Here is a 16,543-nt window from a genome sequence, read left to right on the forward strand (position 1 = left end):
CATTATAGGGTCACTGCTCCATACAAAGAATCACTGAGAACTGAAAACTGAAGTGACAAAACGTTTTTGATACAGATAATATTTAATTCAATTTAAAAATGAAAAAAAAAGTCAATTTTGAATACGGATGATAGTTCCAAAATCAGAGCAATCACAGTTAATAATCATGATCTCAATATTGAACAAAATAATTGTGATAATGAGTTCTACCATAATCGAGCAGCCCTACCCCAAATGTTAAAATAGGCAAGGATAGGTATTAAGTGGTTATACTGAGATGGTGGTGCTTTTTAAGTGGGTATACTGAGATGGTGATGCTTTTTAAGTGGGTATACTGTGTAATCCTGCGTAGACTATACCACTGGTCGGCAGGGTTGGGCACGGTTGTTTGCGCAGCTCTAGTAAGCAAGCTAGCGATTGAAATGTCTATAAATTGGACTGAGGCTGACGCAAGGGAGACACGCAACACACACACACACACATACACACATATACACACTTCAGCATTACCACCAACCCACCACACACACACACACACGATTCAACATTACCACCAACCCACTACACACACTAGATTCAACATCACCATCCCAAGACACGCACACACACTTGATTCATCACCACCAACACACACCCACATTAGATTTAACATCACCAAGCCAAGACACATTCACACCTGCCAAAGATTAAAGCCATCAGCATCAGTTGCCCAACTTTAATGAGTGGACTCAGGACCCCAACAGAAAACAGACAACAAGCCAACGTGACGTCTTAGGATCTGTTTAATAAAACCAGCCTACTACAGCCCAGCCTGACATGACCTTTAAACAGTTTATACAGTTCCTGGGGCGAAACAAATCTCTCCTCTGAAGACACTGCGCTCCATCCTCCGTTTCCATAGCTACCATTCTCTTGTGGGGGTTGGTGTCAGGAGGGGGAATCAGGTGTAAAGGTCAAGAGTGTAAGAGTGGGCTCTGCGAGAGGCGAGAGGCAAAAGGTCAAAGTCAATCAACCAAGGTCAGCGAGAGACCAGGGCCAGGTCCATATTCAAAGACTTCCTCATCTGGTGTCCGCCGCAGGGAAGGGGCTCATTTCTTGTGCTTCTTCCTCTTGCCCGTCGGTCTGTGGCTGCCCTTCCCCTGCTCTTCGGTGCTGAAGAGGAGGTCGGGGGCGCCCCGTTTGCCCGGCGTCTTCTTGGAGGGCATGACGTCGTCCTTGGAGAGCGGCTGGATGATGGCGCCCGCCTTCGTCACGATCCGCGGCGCCGTCAGCTTCCGCACCGCCAACTCCGGGTTCCACGTAGAACCGAGAGGAGAACGGATGCTCCTTTCGAACTGGCCAGGGTTCTCAAAGGGGAACGGAAGCTGTGTGACCTGGAGACAGAAGAGGGCAGGACAGACAGAGGTGAGGGCAGAGAGGGAAGGAGAGGGAAGAGAGGGAGAAAGATAGAAAGCAAACAGAGGTTAAAGGGGAGAGAGAGAGTCAACAGAGAGGTGAGGACAGAGGAAAGGAGAGAGAGAGAGAACAGATAGAGGTAAGGGCAGGGAGGGAGAAAAAGAGGGAAAAGACAGGGAGAAAGTTGCAAGTGAAGGAAGTGAGGAGAGGAACAAGAGAGGTATTAGTCACACAATAGTCCTGGGTATTTGGGTAATAAAGTGTAGCAGGCTGAGCAGGTGAAGGGTGTGTGCCCCTCTTGTAGTTCCATCTCTTACCTGATGGGCGGCGACAGAGGAGTCTCGCTTCTCTGAGATGATGACAGCCGGAAGCTTCCGGTCTTTCCTGGGCGCGGCAGGCGGGGCTTTCCTCAAGAATCTAAAATGCAAAATCACCATGGTGTCAACATGTCATGTCAAGTGACATCACTTCCTGTAGGCCAACTTGAGGGAAGCAAACACACAGAGACACACACCGAGACACACACGCACGCACACACACACACAGAGACACACAAAGACACACACAGAGAGAGACACACACAGAGACACACACACAGCCCTTACCGCCGGCGTTTGTGCTTCTTGACCGGGACACCGAGCCCTCCCCATTGGCCCCAGCCGGGCAGCGTTAAGTCCACGTCTTTAGGTTTGCCCGCCTCCTCCTGCTTCCGCTTCTCCTTCAGGAAGTCCGACACCACATCATCTCCGGCGAACGCCTCGCGGATCACCTCCGTCTGCTCGTCCAGGGCCTGCGGAAGATCCGAAAAATAGTCACACCTCTCCCATGGAGCCATGACATCTCCTCTCCCACTGAACAAGCTGGTCTGTGTACCCATCAGATCACTCTCTCTCTCTCTCTCTCTCTCACACACACACACACACACACACACTCTGATCAGTCTCTCACCTCATCCTCAGCATCTTCAACGGCCGGTGTCGTCATGGCAACACGGATGCTCTTGGTTTCCTTGGTCAGCACCTGTTTTAGGTCGATGACCTTCTGGCGACCTTTCACCTTGGGGACATGCTCATTCCCATGATCACTTGCTGCCGCTGCCTCTGACTCCACCTTGGACAATAGACACAACAATAATCAATAAATGTACATAATAAATAATCAATACAGAGCAATTATCAATATATACAATCAATAATCACAAACACACACACAAGCCGATTTCAGACAGGTTTTCAGCACATTTGCGTAATTGCTTGCCGAATTTCTGATGGTAATGGACATTGACATGAAGCATTATGCGGAATGTATATGGTCACCTGTTGTTCACGTCTAATTTATCATTTCCGTCAATTGGGCTTAGGTTTGCTGGGCACATAATGACGCCTAATAAATGCGGCCGCACTGTCAGCTGTGCGTGCCTGACAGCGGAAGAATGTAGCTTTTACAGTGCATGGAGGAGGCTATAGCCTTGCCAGCAGCGTGTTAGAGAGATGCAAAATACTGTATGAATTCAGACAGCAACAGAAAAAAACCTACTGTATGAATTCAGACAGCAACAGAAACAAACCTACCGTAAGAAGTCTGTGGCATGAACATTGCCTAAATACACGTCTGTCTGAAAACGGCTTAACAGTCAATGACTATATACCCTCAAACACACACTCACACAGACATACACTGACCTACCAATACAGAAGCAATAAACACAAACACACACACACACGCACACGCGCACACACGCATACACACACACACACACACACACTAGAGGGGTGACAGACGGGTGTAAATCAGCCAATCCTACCGCGGGGGCGGAGTCACTGTGAGTCTCCGTAAGCAGCTCCGCCTCCTCCAGCGTGCGGACTCGCGTCGTGTCCTCATCCAGCAGCGTATCCATGGGAGCGGCTCCTGCGGTTGCCACGGGGGCAGCGTCGCATTGTCCTTGCTTGGCCAGACGTCCGAAGAGTGCATTGAGCTCGGATGCGGCTGCTTCATCCATCTGGTCCTCCTCTTCCTCCTCCTCTTCCTCACTGGTCTCTGCTATGGTGAAGGAGATGCTGGGACCTCCAGCAGCCTGGGAAGACTCTTCTGCAGGAGAGGTGGAGATTTCACTGGTTTACATTAGAGCACATACAGGTATGCACACATGTACAGTACACACACACACACACACACACACACACACACACACACACACACACACACACACACACACACACACACACACACACACACACACACACACACACACACACACACACACACACACACACACACACACACACACACACACACACACACACACACACACACACACACACAAGCACGCACCATCCTTCTGTCTGGCTTCTTCGTTGTCCTCCTCCTCCTCCTCCTCGTTGGTCTTCCTCTGCTGCCTGCGACGGGCGAACTCTCCCAGCAGCCTCTCCTCCTCCGTCTCCTCTGCCTCCGCGTCGCCCTCTGCTGCCGCCGCCGCCGCCGCCGCTACAGCCTCACTGCAGCCCCACAGACAGAAGGTGGACGGGGTCAGATCACACAGAACGTCAGCAGAGCCGTAGAAGCAGGTGGCTCAAAAAGAGGCTCGATGGTGTTTTGGGCCCCCAACGCCGTCTTCCAGGCAGCGCTGTCACCGTCGACTTCAAGGCACCTGATCCTAAACCTTATCCTAACCTTAACCTAACCCATGCCTAACCCTAGCACCTTCCAGGCAGCACTGCCTTGAAGACAACGTTGGGGAGCCCAAACACCAAGAAGCCAAAGAGTCCATCAGGTCATATAGAGCCAATCAGGTATATTACTGTTATATTACTGTGCTTACATTTTTTATTGTCCATATTTATTGTTGGTCACTAGACTTTTAACCTTGCACTGTTGGACTTACTTTCACTACCACCTTGACACGCCCTCATACTGGATCACAGTACCAATCCTCATGTGCATCTTTATCTTTAGTATATTTTACTGCTCTTTTTAGTCATGTTGATTTACTTTTCATCATCCTGTTTACATTGTTGTGTATGTTGTGTGTGGTGTCTTGTGCTGCTGCGACCTTGAATTTCCCCTTGGGGATCAATAAAGTACCCATCTATCTATCTATCTATCTATCTATATAGACGCCATCAGATCATACAGAACGCATCAGACATGTGACTGTGTCTTGTGTGCATCCTGCCTGTTCACACTGTCCTGCTGTCTGATCTGATTCTGTCCCACACTACTGAGCCCCTCACAGTTCAGGACAGCCGTCCACCTGTCCACCCTCATGGCAGACAAGAGGGGAGCTCCCTGGCGTCGGCTCCAGTCCAATTTACAGACATTTCAATAGCTAGCTTGCACACTAAAGAACCCCATCACTGAAATGAATAACTGCAAGGCAGTCTTGTGGTGGTCACTGACGGACATGGCACGCAATCCGCTCTTAAAGCACACGGCGCACTCTCCTGAAGAATAGCAGGCTTCACTGGATCCTACCTGTCTGGCCTGACCCTACCTTCCTCTACCTTCACCCTACCTGCACGTACGTCATCACCCTACCTGTTGTTCCTCACCTTACCTGGTCCTACCTGTTGTTCCTTGGCCTGCCTGTTGTTCCTTGCCCTACCTGTTGGTCGTGATCTGTCCTGACTCTACCTGTCCGTACTGACTCTACCTGTTGGTCATGACCCTACCTGTCCGTCCTCATCCTAGACGGTTGGTACTGACTCTACCTGTTGGTCGTGACCCTACCTGTCGTCCGTGACCACGATGCTTTTTGGCTCCGCCTCCACTGCTGCTGCCATGACTGCAGTCATCTTCATCCAGGGGTTTGCCCCCTCCTTCTGATTGGCCGATGCGTCGTTAGCGATGTCCGGCAGCGTTTGCTCATCACCGGCCAGAGTGGGGTCGCTGTTGTCGTCGTCGTGGTCACTGTCACCGTGGAGTTCAGCGGAGGGGAGGGGCTTGTGGGTGAGTTGGCGGTTGAGTTCGAGCTGATCTTGCATGTCCTTACGAGCCTGAGAAAACACATACACCATTAATAGATACACACAGACTAACCTTTAACACACACAGTTAATGCAAATACACACACGGTTACCCCCCCCCCCCCCCCCCACACACACACCATATAACCTAACCCCCCCCTCCACATACACCCTCACTCACCCCAAGGTCATATTTGGCCATGATTGCTTTGGACTTGGCCCATTTCCCACTGTTCTGATGCTTCAGAGACATCCTCTCCTGCAGGAAAAAAAGAGACAGAAAGTGAGAGAGACAGAGAGAAAAAGAGAGAAAGAGACAAAGCGAGAGAGAGAGAAAGAGAGACATATATGTCATGTTCAACACATAGTAGTGAAACACTGCAAAAACTAAACGCAAACCAAAAATAATCACCGCAAGCAGTCTTGTAAACAGTTATCAGTCAGCTGCATCATCAACATCACACACACACACACACACATTCAACTCTTCTCTCACCTCAATCCTGTTTTTCTCCATTTTCTGCAGTTCCTCCATGGCCCTCTCGGGGTCGCTCTTGCACATCTCCTCAAACTGCTTCAGGAAGGTCTTCATCTTCGCCTTCTGCTGCACCTTATGGTATCTGATACACATACACACACACACACATTAGCCACATCACACAGCACTGGAACACCAATAGATAATAATGAAATGAGCAATGTTGTCTGGGCTGAGGTTGTGAGGTTACCAAAATTATTTGCGCACATTAAATGTATAAAATCCCAATAACACATCCCATTGGATAATCAAAACTCTGTATAATCCAAGTGACAACATATTTTTGTTCCACATTTAAATTCATGTAGCAATGTATTACTTCTGACCTCTAAACTTGCGTAAGCAACCTTCAGGTCAGGCTAGTGCTAGGCATTGGATATTCATCCCCAGACCCTGATTGTTGAATAAAACAATGTGTGTGTATGCGGGTAGGAGTTTGGGTAGGGGAGCCCGAGTTGTCTTGAAGGTTTGCGGTTGCGTTTTTCCTTTATTGTGATTCTATAATATTGAGTATTGCGTTTTTCTTTCTTTCCTCCGATGGGTATATGGCCAATGAATGGATTGGTAAGGTACTAAAGAGGAGAAACTAAAACTCTGAGCAAATCAAAATCCCACCTATCCCAGCTGATGGGCTCTATTATGTTGGAATCCCTGTGCCTTTATCTTCTAAATCTATGTGTGCACTATTCCAGATTTGTTTGAATTTGAAATCAAATAAAAAAAACACTGTGGAATAATGTAGCCCTCGTCTTCCTCTCTCTGATATCTTTAGAGTTAAGCAGGTCTTCCTCACTCTGATATCTTTAAAGTGTAACTCCGGCCAACATTGACCAAAAGTTGTTTTTCTGAATGAAAATACACCAAATAAACTGTGGAGACCGTATTTATAGTTGATCATGCACTACATGTAGCTAGCACCGGCAAAAGCTAGAGCCCAAAATCGCAAACTGTGGATTAGCAAGGGGCAGCGAGCAAAACGCTTTCAAAGTTGCATTTTTTTTTTTTAAAGTAGATTTCTTCTGGGCTTTCTGCCTTTGTTTATACAGGACAGCAGAGAGAGACAGGAAGCAAGTGGGAGAGAGAGATGGGGTGGGATCGGGAAATGACCGCAGGTCGGAATCGAACCTGGGTCCCCGTGGGCACTCGAACCTGCACATGGCACGAGTGCTGTAGCCTGTTGCGCCACATGCAAAGTTGCATTTTTTTAAGTAATACCGGAGATTCACTTTGAGGTTAGCAGGTCTTCCTGTCCTTGATATATGAATCTGTAGGGGTTTGCAGGTCTTCCTGCCCCTGATATCTTTAAGGTTAGCAGATCTTCCTGCCCCTGAACTGAACTGTACTCTAGTTGACCTTTGACCCCTGCGGCACTCACTTCTTGCTCTTGATCTTGCGCTCCCTCTTGGCTTTGGACTCGTAGTAGGATTGCAGCGCTCGAGCCTTCTGCAGCTCCGCACGCCGCAGCTGGGCCTGGGGACCACAACAACAACAACAAGCATTAAACAACAACAACAAACACAAAGTCAAACATCTACATACACACACTCACATGCATGTGGACATATACACTCATCGACACACACACCGACACACACACACACACACACACACACACACACATACACACTCACCTCTTCTAGACTCATGGCCTGCAGCTGTGCCTCTTCCACAGGGGTCAACACGGGGTCAAGGGTTGGCTGCCGGTGGGCGTGAAGCAGAGCGAATACCTCCTGCTCCAGTGGCGTCTGAGTCTGAGCAATGTGCACATCAATCAATCAATAAATGAATAAATCAATTCATCAATTACTCAATTCATCAATGAAAAGTAACCTCCTGCTCCAGCGGCGTCTGAGTCTAAGCAATGTGCACATAAATCAATCAATAAATGAATAAATAAATTAATCAATAAATAAATTAATCGATGAAAAATAACATCCTGCTCCAGCGGCGTGAGTCTGAGCAATGCATACATCCATCAATCAATCAATCAAATCAATAATAATCTCCTGCTCCAGCAGCATCTGAGTCTGAGCAATGCACACATTAATCAATAACTCAATGAATCAATGTGTGTGTGTGTGTGTGTTTGTATATCCATGTGAGTGTGTTTTTGCATATCTGTGTTTGTGTGTGTGTGTGTGTGTGTGTGTGTGTGTGTGTGCGTATGAGTACCTTCCAGCTGGTGACAACCTGCTCCACGCGTCTGGGCCTATTGGGCTGCTGGTTGAGGGGGAAGACAAGCTGCTCTGCCCTCTGCTGGAGGACGATGGTACTCTGCCAGCGTGACACCTCCTTCGAGGCCTTCTCAAAGGCAGCCTCACGTTGGATCTGCAAGGATAGATATACAGACAAACTTACAGACAGGTAAATAGATAAATATAGACAGACAGTCAAACTAACTAACAGACAGACGATAACTACCTTTTCTGTCTGCTGGTGGCTCAGGGGGAGTTCTAGAGTAGCATGACGTTGCTCCAGGTTCTTCAGCTGTTTCTGAGTTTTTGTCAAACTTCCATCAGTTTTAGATGCTTCTGTAGCCGAACTGAGCAGATCGGAGAGAACCACCTTCTCTCCAGCGCCTACCGGGGAAGGGTTGCACAGATCATAATTCACTCAATGCAAGGTGAAGACTATCAAGAGCTACAATTACGGTCAATTAAGACAATCAAATATAACATTGGGTACAAACTATATCAACATTGCATGTTGATATCACAATTAGTGTTTCATCATGTCAGTGTCGTCTGTTCTTAATCATGGAAAAAAGGTAGTTGATGAACATGTTTTGTCTCACTCTCATCTGATGAAATAACAAAAACAGCATCAATTACATAAGTGTACTTGGATCAGTTTTTGAAGGTACTTGGCCAGTAGGCTGTTCTTTGGTGGATTTAGTTAGTGGTTTAGATGTGATTCCCGGTCACTTTAGAGCCGGTTAACTCATGTGATTCCTTGTTGCTTTAGGGTCAGTCTAGTCATATGACTCCTGGTAACTGTAGAGTCGGTTTAGTCATGTGATTCCTGGTAGACTTATGGTGCATTCATGCCATCTGGGAATATTAGGGACAGCCCTGTGATTTTTCCCCACAGTATTAATTTGTGTTGCCGTCGGAAATGTGTGAGAAACGTGCAGCGTTCAAGTGACAAAAACGTCATAGTCCCAAGTTCCCATTAAAATGGTTGGGTCAGAAAGTAAAATGGACTACAAATGAACTACAACGTGACAAGCCCACCACTGGGCAATTCTGTTAGCAAACTTTTTGCCCAGTTTGCCACAAAAAAAACAAATCTGCAGCATTGAAAGTGTTAAGCATAGTAGCCTCCATCATTCACAAATGAGAAAGTTTGGAACAACGTCCACCATGACGTTTTCACTAAGAAAAATGATTTCCCATTCGCATGAATGCACCATGAGAGTCGGTTTAGTGATGTGACTCCTGGTCCCATTAAAGTCAGTTTAGTCATGTGAATCCTGGTGGATAGTAGGGGTGGGAATTGGCAAAAAAATTAAGATTCGATACTATTTTGATATTTGGGCCACAATTCGATAATATTGCGATTCTTAACATATTGCGATACACCAAGTATTGCAATTCGATTTTGCGATATATTGCTATTCATGTCTCTCATATTATTCTAAGTCATTACAAAAAATTAGGAAAATAACACTGTTCAACTCCCTTTGCAATGGCATGGTGCATGTCAAGGTCCTTACTATTCACTTTTTGTTGAAAACCAAAATACACCCACCTTTTTCGATGTGAAAGTAGTGTAGAGTGTCGTGTATAACAGGTTGTGATTGTGAAGCCATTTTCATTTATTATTGCTGTTGAATGCACAATGAAACACCACAACACGTGCCCCCCTTATAAGCGTAATAAGCTAATTTAATGTGATCAGAGTAAACCCTGAGTAAACTCGACTCAACTTAAAGTAAAATGGATAATTAAATTATATAATTAAGTATTGCGATACTTTGAGCTACAAGTATCGATTTAATTGTGTGCACAAAATATCGCGATACTGAACAGAATCGATTTTTTCCCCCACCACTAGTGGATATGCTGGTTTCTTCCCATTCTCTGACACACTTACTCATTCTCTGTTCTAATGTTCACCCTGTTTAACAAAATTCTCCAACCTCCTGATTCTCTACCCGCCCATCTGTATTCAGCTGACACCTGCGACTCACTACTGGACTTCTTTAATGAGAAAATCCACAAAATCCACCAGAGTCTCCACTCCAATTCTTCCTCTCCCCCCTCTGCTGACCTCTTCCCCCATCACCATTCATTTTCAAGTTTCAAGCTTCCTGATGCTTCTGACATATCCGCTCTCATCCACAATTCCAAGCCTTCTACCTGTCAGCTCGACCCTCTCCCCACTTCCCTTGCCAAGTCCTGCCTCCCCTCTCTCCTCCCCCTCATATCTGCCATCATCCACTCATCTCTCACCACTGGGACCGTCCCTGCACCCTTCAAAGTCGCTGCAGTCACTCCAATACTGAAAAAACCTGGTTTAGACCCTAGCAATTTCAATAACCTACGGCCCATCTCGAACCTTCCCTTCATCTCCAAAATTCTTGAAAAAGTTGTTGCCACCCAACTTCAATCCCACCTATCCCACAACTCTCTCTATGAGCACTTTCAGTCTGGTTTCCGCCCCCTCCATAACACAGAAACCGCCCTCATAAAAATCACCAATGACCTCCTCATGGCAGCTGATTCTGGTTTACTCTCCATCCTCATCCTCCTTGATCTCAGTGCAGCCTTTGACACCATCTCCCACACCATCCTCCTCCATAGACTTTCCTCCATCGGCATCACTCACACCACCCTTAACTGGTTTCACTCTTATCTCTCTGGCCGCACTCAGTTCATTCAACTCAAGTCCTTCAGCTCCCGTCCATCCCCCGTCTCTTCTGGTGTGCCCCAGGGCTCTGTCCTGGGGCCCCTCCTCTTTATCACCTACCTCCTTCCCCTTGGCAATATCTTCCGTAAATTCAATATCCATTTCCACTGCTATGCGGATGACACCCAGCTCTACCTATCTGGCAAACCATCCACCACCCTCCCTCCCCCCTCCCTTACCTCCTGCCTTTCTGAAATAAAATCCTGGCTCACCTCTAACTTCCTCAAACTTAACAGTGATAAAACTGAAGTCCTCCTTATAGGCACCAAATCCACCTTATCCAAAGCTGACAGTTTCTCCCTCTCTATTGACAGTTCCCTAGTCTCCCCCTCCCCTCAGGTCAAAAGCTTGGGTGTCATCCTCGACAGCTCTTTATCTTTCCACTCTCACATCAATAACATCACACGTTCTGCATATTTCCACCTACGCAACATCAATCGTCTCCGCCCCTCCCTCAGCTCCCACTCCACCTCCATCCTTGTCCATAGTCTTGTCACCTCCCGCCTAGACTACTGCAACTCTCTTCTGTTTGGCCTTCCTCAGAAATCCCTCCATAAGCTACAACTTCTCCAGAACTCAGCTGCTTGCACTATCACCAAAACCCCTTCTCACCACCACATTACCCCGGTACTACAGCATCTCCACTGGCTCCCGGTTAAATTCAGAATTAATTTCAAAATCCTTCTTTTTACTTTTAAGGCCATCCACAACCTCGCCCCTCCCTATCTGTCCAATCTCCTCCACATTCCCACTCCCTCCCGCTCCCTCCGTTCTTCCTCCTCCACCCTCCTCACTATCCCCTCTGCCCGCCTCAGTACCATGGGGAGCAGAGCTTTCAGTCGCTCTGCTCCTCAACTCTGGAATTCTCTCCCCCCCGACATCCGCAACATAGACTCTCTCCCCCTGTTTAAATCCCGACTGAAAACTTATCTCTTCCAGCTTGCATACTGTTTAGATTGATTGATTGATTTATATGCACATATTTTTTCTTTTTTTATTTTAGTTTGTGTGTGTGTGTATGCCTTAGCTTATTGTTTTACTGTTGTTTCTCCTGTTTTAATGTTGTACAGTGTCCTTGAGTGTTTTGAAAGGCGCTTTGAAATAAAATGTATTATTATTATTATTATTAATGCTATTTGACATTCTCTGTTCTAATGCTATTTGACAATGAAGGGTTCAGGTGAAAATAGAAAAGAGGAGAGATATCTCCCTGCGCGCACCTTCAGCGTTTACTCCGAATTCAGACACCTGCAGGCTGGCCTCGGACCTCTCCGCCAACTTCTTCCTAAAAGCAACAAACGCAAACACTTTTTGAAGAAAGAAACAAATAAAACACTTTTCAAGGAAAGCAACAGACAAAAACATTTTTCAACGAAAGAAACAAACTCAAACACTTTTCAACTAATTTCTTTAACAGTAAATTACCTTTTGGATTTATTGGAAATCAGTTGGCTAGTTCACAAGAGAGAATCTATGTATACAATTTAAATGATGCTATGGACCAATAGTATTTAGACACACACACACACACACACACACACACACACACACACACACACACACACACACACACACACACACACACACACACACACACACACACACACACACACACACACACACACACACACACACACACAGTTACAGAGGCTAAATCAGAAAGAACAGGAGGGTACTCCATCAACATCGCTGATAAGAAGGCAGTGCTTAACAAAAATAGCCTGGCTTGAACTAGCATAGACATTCCCTTGAGTCTGAAGCCGTTCCATGAACTCAAGTTGCACGAGTAAAAACAGTACAGTACTAAACTAGATAATTTCCTAGAACCACATGCATGTCAAGTAAATATTTCTTAAGTTGTATATTTTTCAAAAATTATTTAAAACTAGTGAATATTTAGGCCTAAATCAATGCTTGGTGACACTGTCGGAAAAAAGGTTTCGACTTCTATTATTGAAGTTGTAGGATGAGCGAGATGAGGATCACGAAAGCAGGTTGTCTTCCAAAAAAAGCAGGTTGTTTTCCAACTGATGGCTTTTGTTGCAACATGGCTTAATTAAGCTTGAAAGTTAACCTCCTACGGAGCAGGCTAGTTCTGCGGCATAAATTCCCATAGTTACAAAGCCAGGATTCACGGAAACCAAAGTAATAGAGCAGAACTCTCACTAAATTCATAATAAGCCAGGTTTAGCCTTCAGTGAGGTTGATGGAATACCTCCTTGATCACACATAGTGTTATGCATTACTAGCAAACTCTGCTATGATATAGGCCAGACAGTGTAGAGGTGGTTGCCATGGTGAGCCCTCACCTCCTTTTGCCGCCCAAGGAACTGATGGCCTCCAGGAGTTTGGTATGTGTGCGCTCGTCACCGCTGGCATCCTGAAGGCAAACAAACACCACGGTTACCACAGCAAGGACCAGATACCAACACGAAAACGCAAACATGTTCCATCTGAATATGCAAAATGCGGATGTGGTTAAAAAGCACAAAGAGCATATGCATACTGAGAAACGTAGAAATGAAGGCTCAGTGTCCTGGATAAATGCCCAGCCTGGCTCACTCAACCAGCCCCCGTAATCATCCCACAGTGTCATATGCTCATTTATTGCACGTTCTGGCACATAGCACGCTTATGGGTGCCTTGACAAAGCTGTTGCTGTTGACATAACATGTAATAGCAGCCTTATAACAGTGATATCTACAAAACTCTCCTTTTGTGTTTCCTTTCTTCAGACATTTCTAATGTTTCTTCCTCTGGTATTATGCTAAAAGCGATTTATATACATTTTATTGCCCCCCAGCATCCAAGAATTCACATGTTCTGTGAAGACCCGTCCCTACTCTGTCTCTGGTAGCTCCGACCCTGAAAGCTGCGCGATTAATGTGTTGCTATGGAAAACTTTGGGTGCACCTTAATTATGTGTCATGCGTAGGCTGGGTGAACCCTGCCTGATCTGCCAGCGATTTGGATTTCGCCCTGCAGCTGAGGCTGGAAAACTGCACATCTATCTCTCCCGCTTCCTGTCCACATCTTCTGGGTCCAATCGCAAACTAGCTTATCCAAAAGTCGCCTCCAGATCATAGGTATGATTGGTTGAAGGACTATCCAAAAGTGTACAGAGTCACTTGAACTATGCACATTGATCACGCCTCTTGTGCAGTAGAAATAAAGTGCAGACTCCCCAGACTAATGTTCCATCTTAAAAGATTGAGCTTATTGGTGATAGCCAGACTTTGCCATGCGTGCCGTGCACCTACATGAAAAAGTTAGGCACACCAGCCTAACCAATGTTATTACACACCAGCGTAAAATGTTATTAATTGTCTGACATTAATTAATTTATCAGATGCTTGCATATGTCAATTATATTACATTGTCCCTAAAGCAACTTGGGGTTAAGTGCCTTGCTTAGGGGAACAGTGAAAGCTGGGACTTGAACCCACAACTTTACTGGCTACTGCATACTAGCCCAGCTCCTTAACCGCTACGCTGCCACCACCCCAGGTGTTAACCCTAGCTCTCTGACCAACCAACCAGCCATATAGTGGAACACATTACCAGTTCCCAGAGCTCTCTTTAAAAATCTCGTCAACACAGCTCTTCCAAGAGTACCACATGACGTTCTTCTTGGTCCTGTTTCTTATTCACACTGTACCTTGATTGTTTTCAAAGTAAACTGTTTAGATAAAAGTGTCAGCCAAATGAAAGTATCCCCCACACCTGACCATGGCAGACCATCACAACCAGAGTAAAGACCTGACACACAAATGTATACCTTTCTAAGTCACTATCTCTGGGGCACACACAACCTCATACTCACCACAACAATACCTTAAGTCTGCCCACTTTGACACTAAACGATACTCGTCAAACCTTTTAATTTCTCTTCAATCTCTGGTTATGACTGGTTTCTGCTAGCAATTAAATCCTGTTTAACGAGAGCCAAGGAGAGACAGTCAGACAGACTGACAGCAAGTTAAATAAAGTCCTTTCCTAACTTACCTCATCCTCACTTGCACTGATGACATTCTCGTTTTCTGGAAGGAAATCTTCGTCGCTTTCCACCTCTTCGTCCATCGTACTGGTGGTGGTTTTGCTGAAAGACAATGAATAAAATATTTGTCGTAATCCCCCAAAACAGCCTATCTATGGTAGCCCACAATAGTTTCTGTAACAGCAGCATCAACAACGGTCTTTTCCAATAGCAATTGGTATCGACAACTGTGTAAATACAAAAATGTCGTATTACAGAAATGTTAAGTCTCAAACCTAGGTAAGGCGAATTTTACGGATTTCTTCTTATCTTTGACCATGGTAGAACACGTGTGCAAGTAAACTTCCCAACTGTAGCACTCACTCTTCCCTCAAACTGGAATGCGGTTGCGGATAAATTAACACCCTAACGTCGTCAAAAACAAGTCCCAGAGTTCCTTAAATTCATTCATTTAAAAGGTGCTTTAGAGGTTATAAAGTTTAACATTTATTAATTCCGGTGACTACACCACCGAGGCTGCCATGCTGTGTTTTCCTCTACTTCCGGCGTGAAATAATGACGTAGGAAAGCTCAACCGGATGTTGTATTTTCGATTGTTTACTTTGTAGTTACCAGTCGGCAGACGCATTTTGTCCAAAGCGACATATACATAAAAAACAATACAATAATTAATTTAACAGTGAACACATTTTGAAAAGTTGATCAGACTACAGTGTAGGGAGAATAGCAATATAAACAATAATGTTAAGGATTAACCAAAACGTTGTCTGGTTGCTTGACACATAATGTTAAGAGAGCAATTAAAGTGAGTGCTGACAGTGAGAGCAGAGTCTACGAAACAAAAGCACTGACTTTTTATCAGCCAAATCAACAGATCACCTTGATGATGTCAATAGGCCTGCATTCAACTGCACAGTCTGGAAGCGCCTAGTGGGAGAAAAAACAGACTTGCAGACAGTAGGCTACTCATTTTCTTTATTGCACTCACAACCAGCATGTTTCTTTTACTGTAAATGTTTACAAGCTTCTCTCAGTGACAGGCACTTTTAGAGCTCTCCTGCGTATCAAAGGCACCAGAAAACAGAAGTCACCTCTCCCTCCGTGCCTCTACAGGCTTAGTCCAGCTTACAGCTTTCCATTCAGCCACTATACATATCAAATTCCTTTCTATTTTGAGGTAGGCCTTTAAATGAGTTTTCTATGTTATTGCTGTAGGCTACATAGCCTAAGCCTCACAGGCCACAAGTCACATAGCGGCATAGGCCCTACAGATAAACCACCAAGGACTATCACCAGTCCTTAGATGAAAGAAAGAAAAGGAAGTTGTTGCCAGATTTAAGCTGTAGTAGCCTCACTAATTACATGTCCATATGCAGTCAGATGTACTGTAGCCTACATGTAGTCAAGTATAGCCTACATGTTTGCCAAGTATCAAAACGTGTATGTCTATGGCACGTCCAGACATTTGAATATTGTCTGCCCTACAGTTTGGCGCAGTTAATCATTAAGGGCCATGTCCATAAAGTTATGTGGAAACTGGAAACTAATAAAAACCCCAACCTTAAAAAGTCATGTCCACAAACCTATTTGGAAATAAAAAATTGAGCTAAAGCTGTCAGGTTTAATACATGATGTAAGTTACATACTGTTATTTAGGCCATAGGCTGCTGCACGATCAACGTGAGAGGATGAGGGCAAAACAAATTACATTATTAAAATCAAGATGAAGATGCCAAGCAA

General features: G+C 45.4%; 1 protein-coding gene across 1 annotated transcript; it reads right to left on the reverse strand.

The window, feature by feature from the left end:
* Nucleotides 1–700: 700 nt before the first annotated feature.
* On the reverse strand, nucleotides 701–16,511 carry si:dkey-251i10.3 (uncharacterized protein LOC553498 homolog). The gene is made up of 17 exons (XM_062537158.1): nucleotides 15,079–16,511; nucleotides 14,812–14,905; nucleotides 13,116–13,186; nucleotides 12,027–12,091; nucleotides 8,317–8,474; nucleotides 8,068–8,223; nucleotides 7,527–7,646; nucleotides 7,271–7,365; nucleotides 5,854–5,977; nucleotides 5,539–5,616; nucleotides 5,122–5,387; nucleotides 3,727–3,890; nucleotides 3,200–3,483; nucleotides 2,344–2,505; nucleotides 2,001–2,185; nucleotides 1,713–1,812; nucleotides 701–1,373 (listed from the first exon to the last, which is right to left on the reverse strand). Exons 1-17 carry the CDS (start codon nucleotides 15,120–15,122, stop codon nucleotides 1,089–1,091), a joined length of 2,451 nt encoding a protein of 816 aa, XP_062393142.1. The 5' UTR covers nucleotides 15,123–16,511; the 3' UTR covers nucleotides 701–1,088.
* Between the last annotated feature and the right edge of the window lie 32 nt (nucleotides 16,512–16,543).

Source organism: Sardina pilchardus, chromosome 5, assembly GCF_963854185.1.
Source record: "Sardina pilchardus chromosome 5, fSarPil1.1, whole genome shotgun sequence".
NCBI lineage: Eukaryota > Metazoa > Chordata > Actinopteri > Clupeiformes > Clupeidae > Sardina > Sardina pilchardus.

What these genes read in the sequence shown, in the direction of transcription:
- si:dkey-251i10.3 (XM_062537158.1), bottom strand. Translation starts at nt 15,122, where the DNA reads ATGGTCAAAGATAAGAAGAAATCCGTAAAATTCGCCTTACCTAG. An exon ending in AGGTTGTCACCAGCTGGAAG is followed by an intron (nt 7,647 to 8,067) that starts GTACTCATACGC and finishes CACATTGCTCAG; the next exon opens with ACTCAGACGCCACTGGAGCA. An exon ending in TGGAGAAAAACAGGATTGAG is followed by an intron (nt 5,617 to 5,853) that starts GTGAGAGAAGAG and finishes TTTTTCCTGCAG; the next exon opens with GAGAGGATGTCTCTGAAGCA.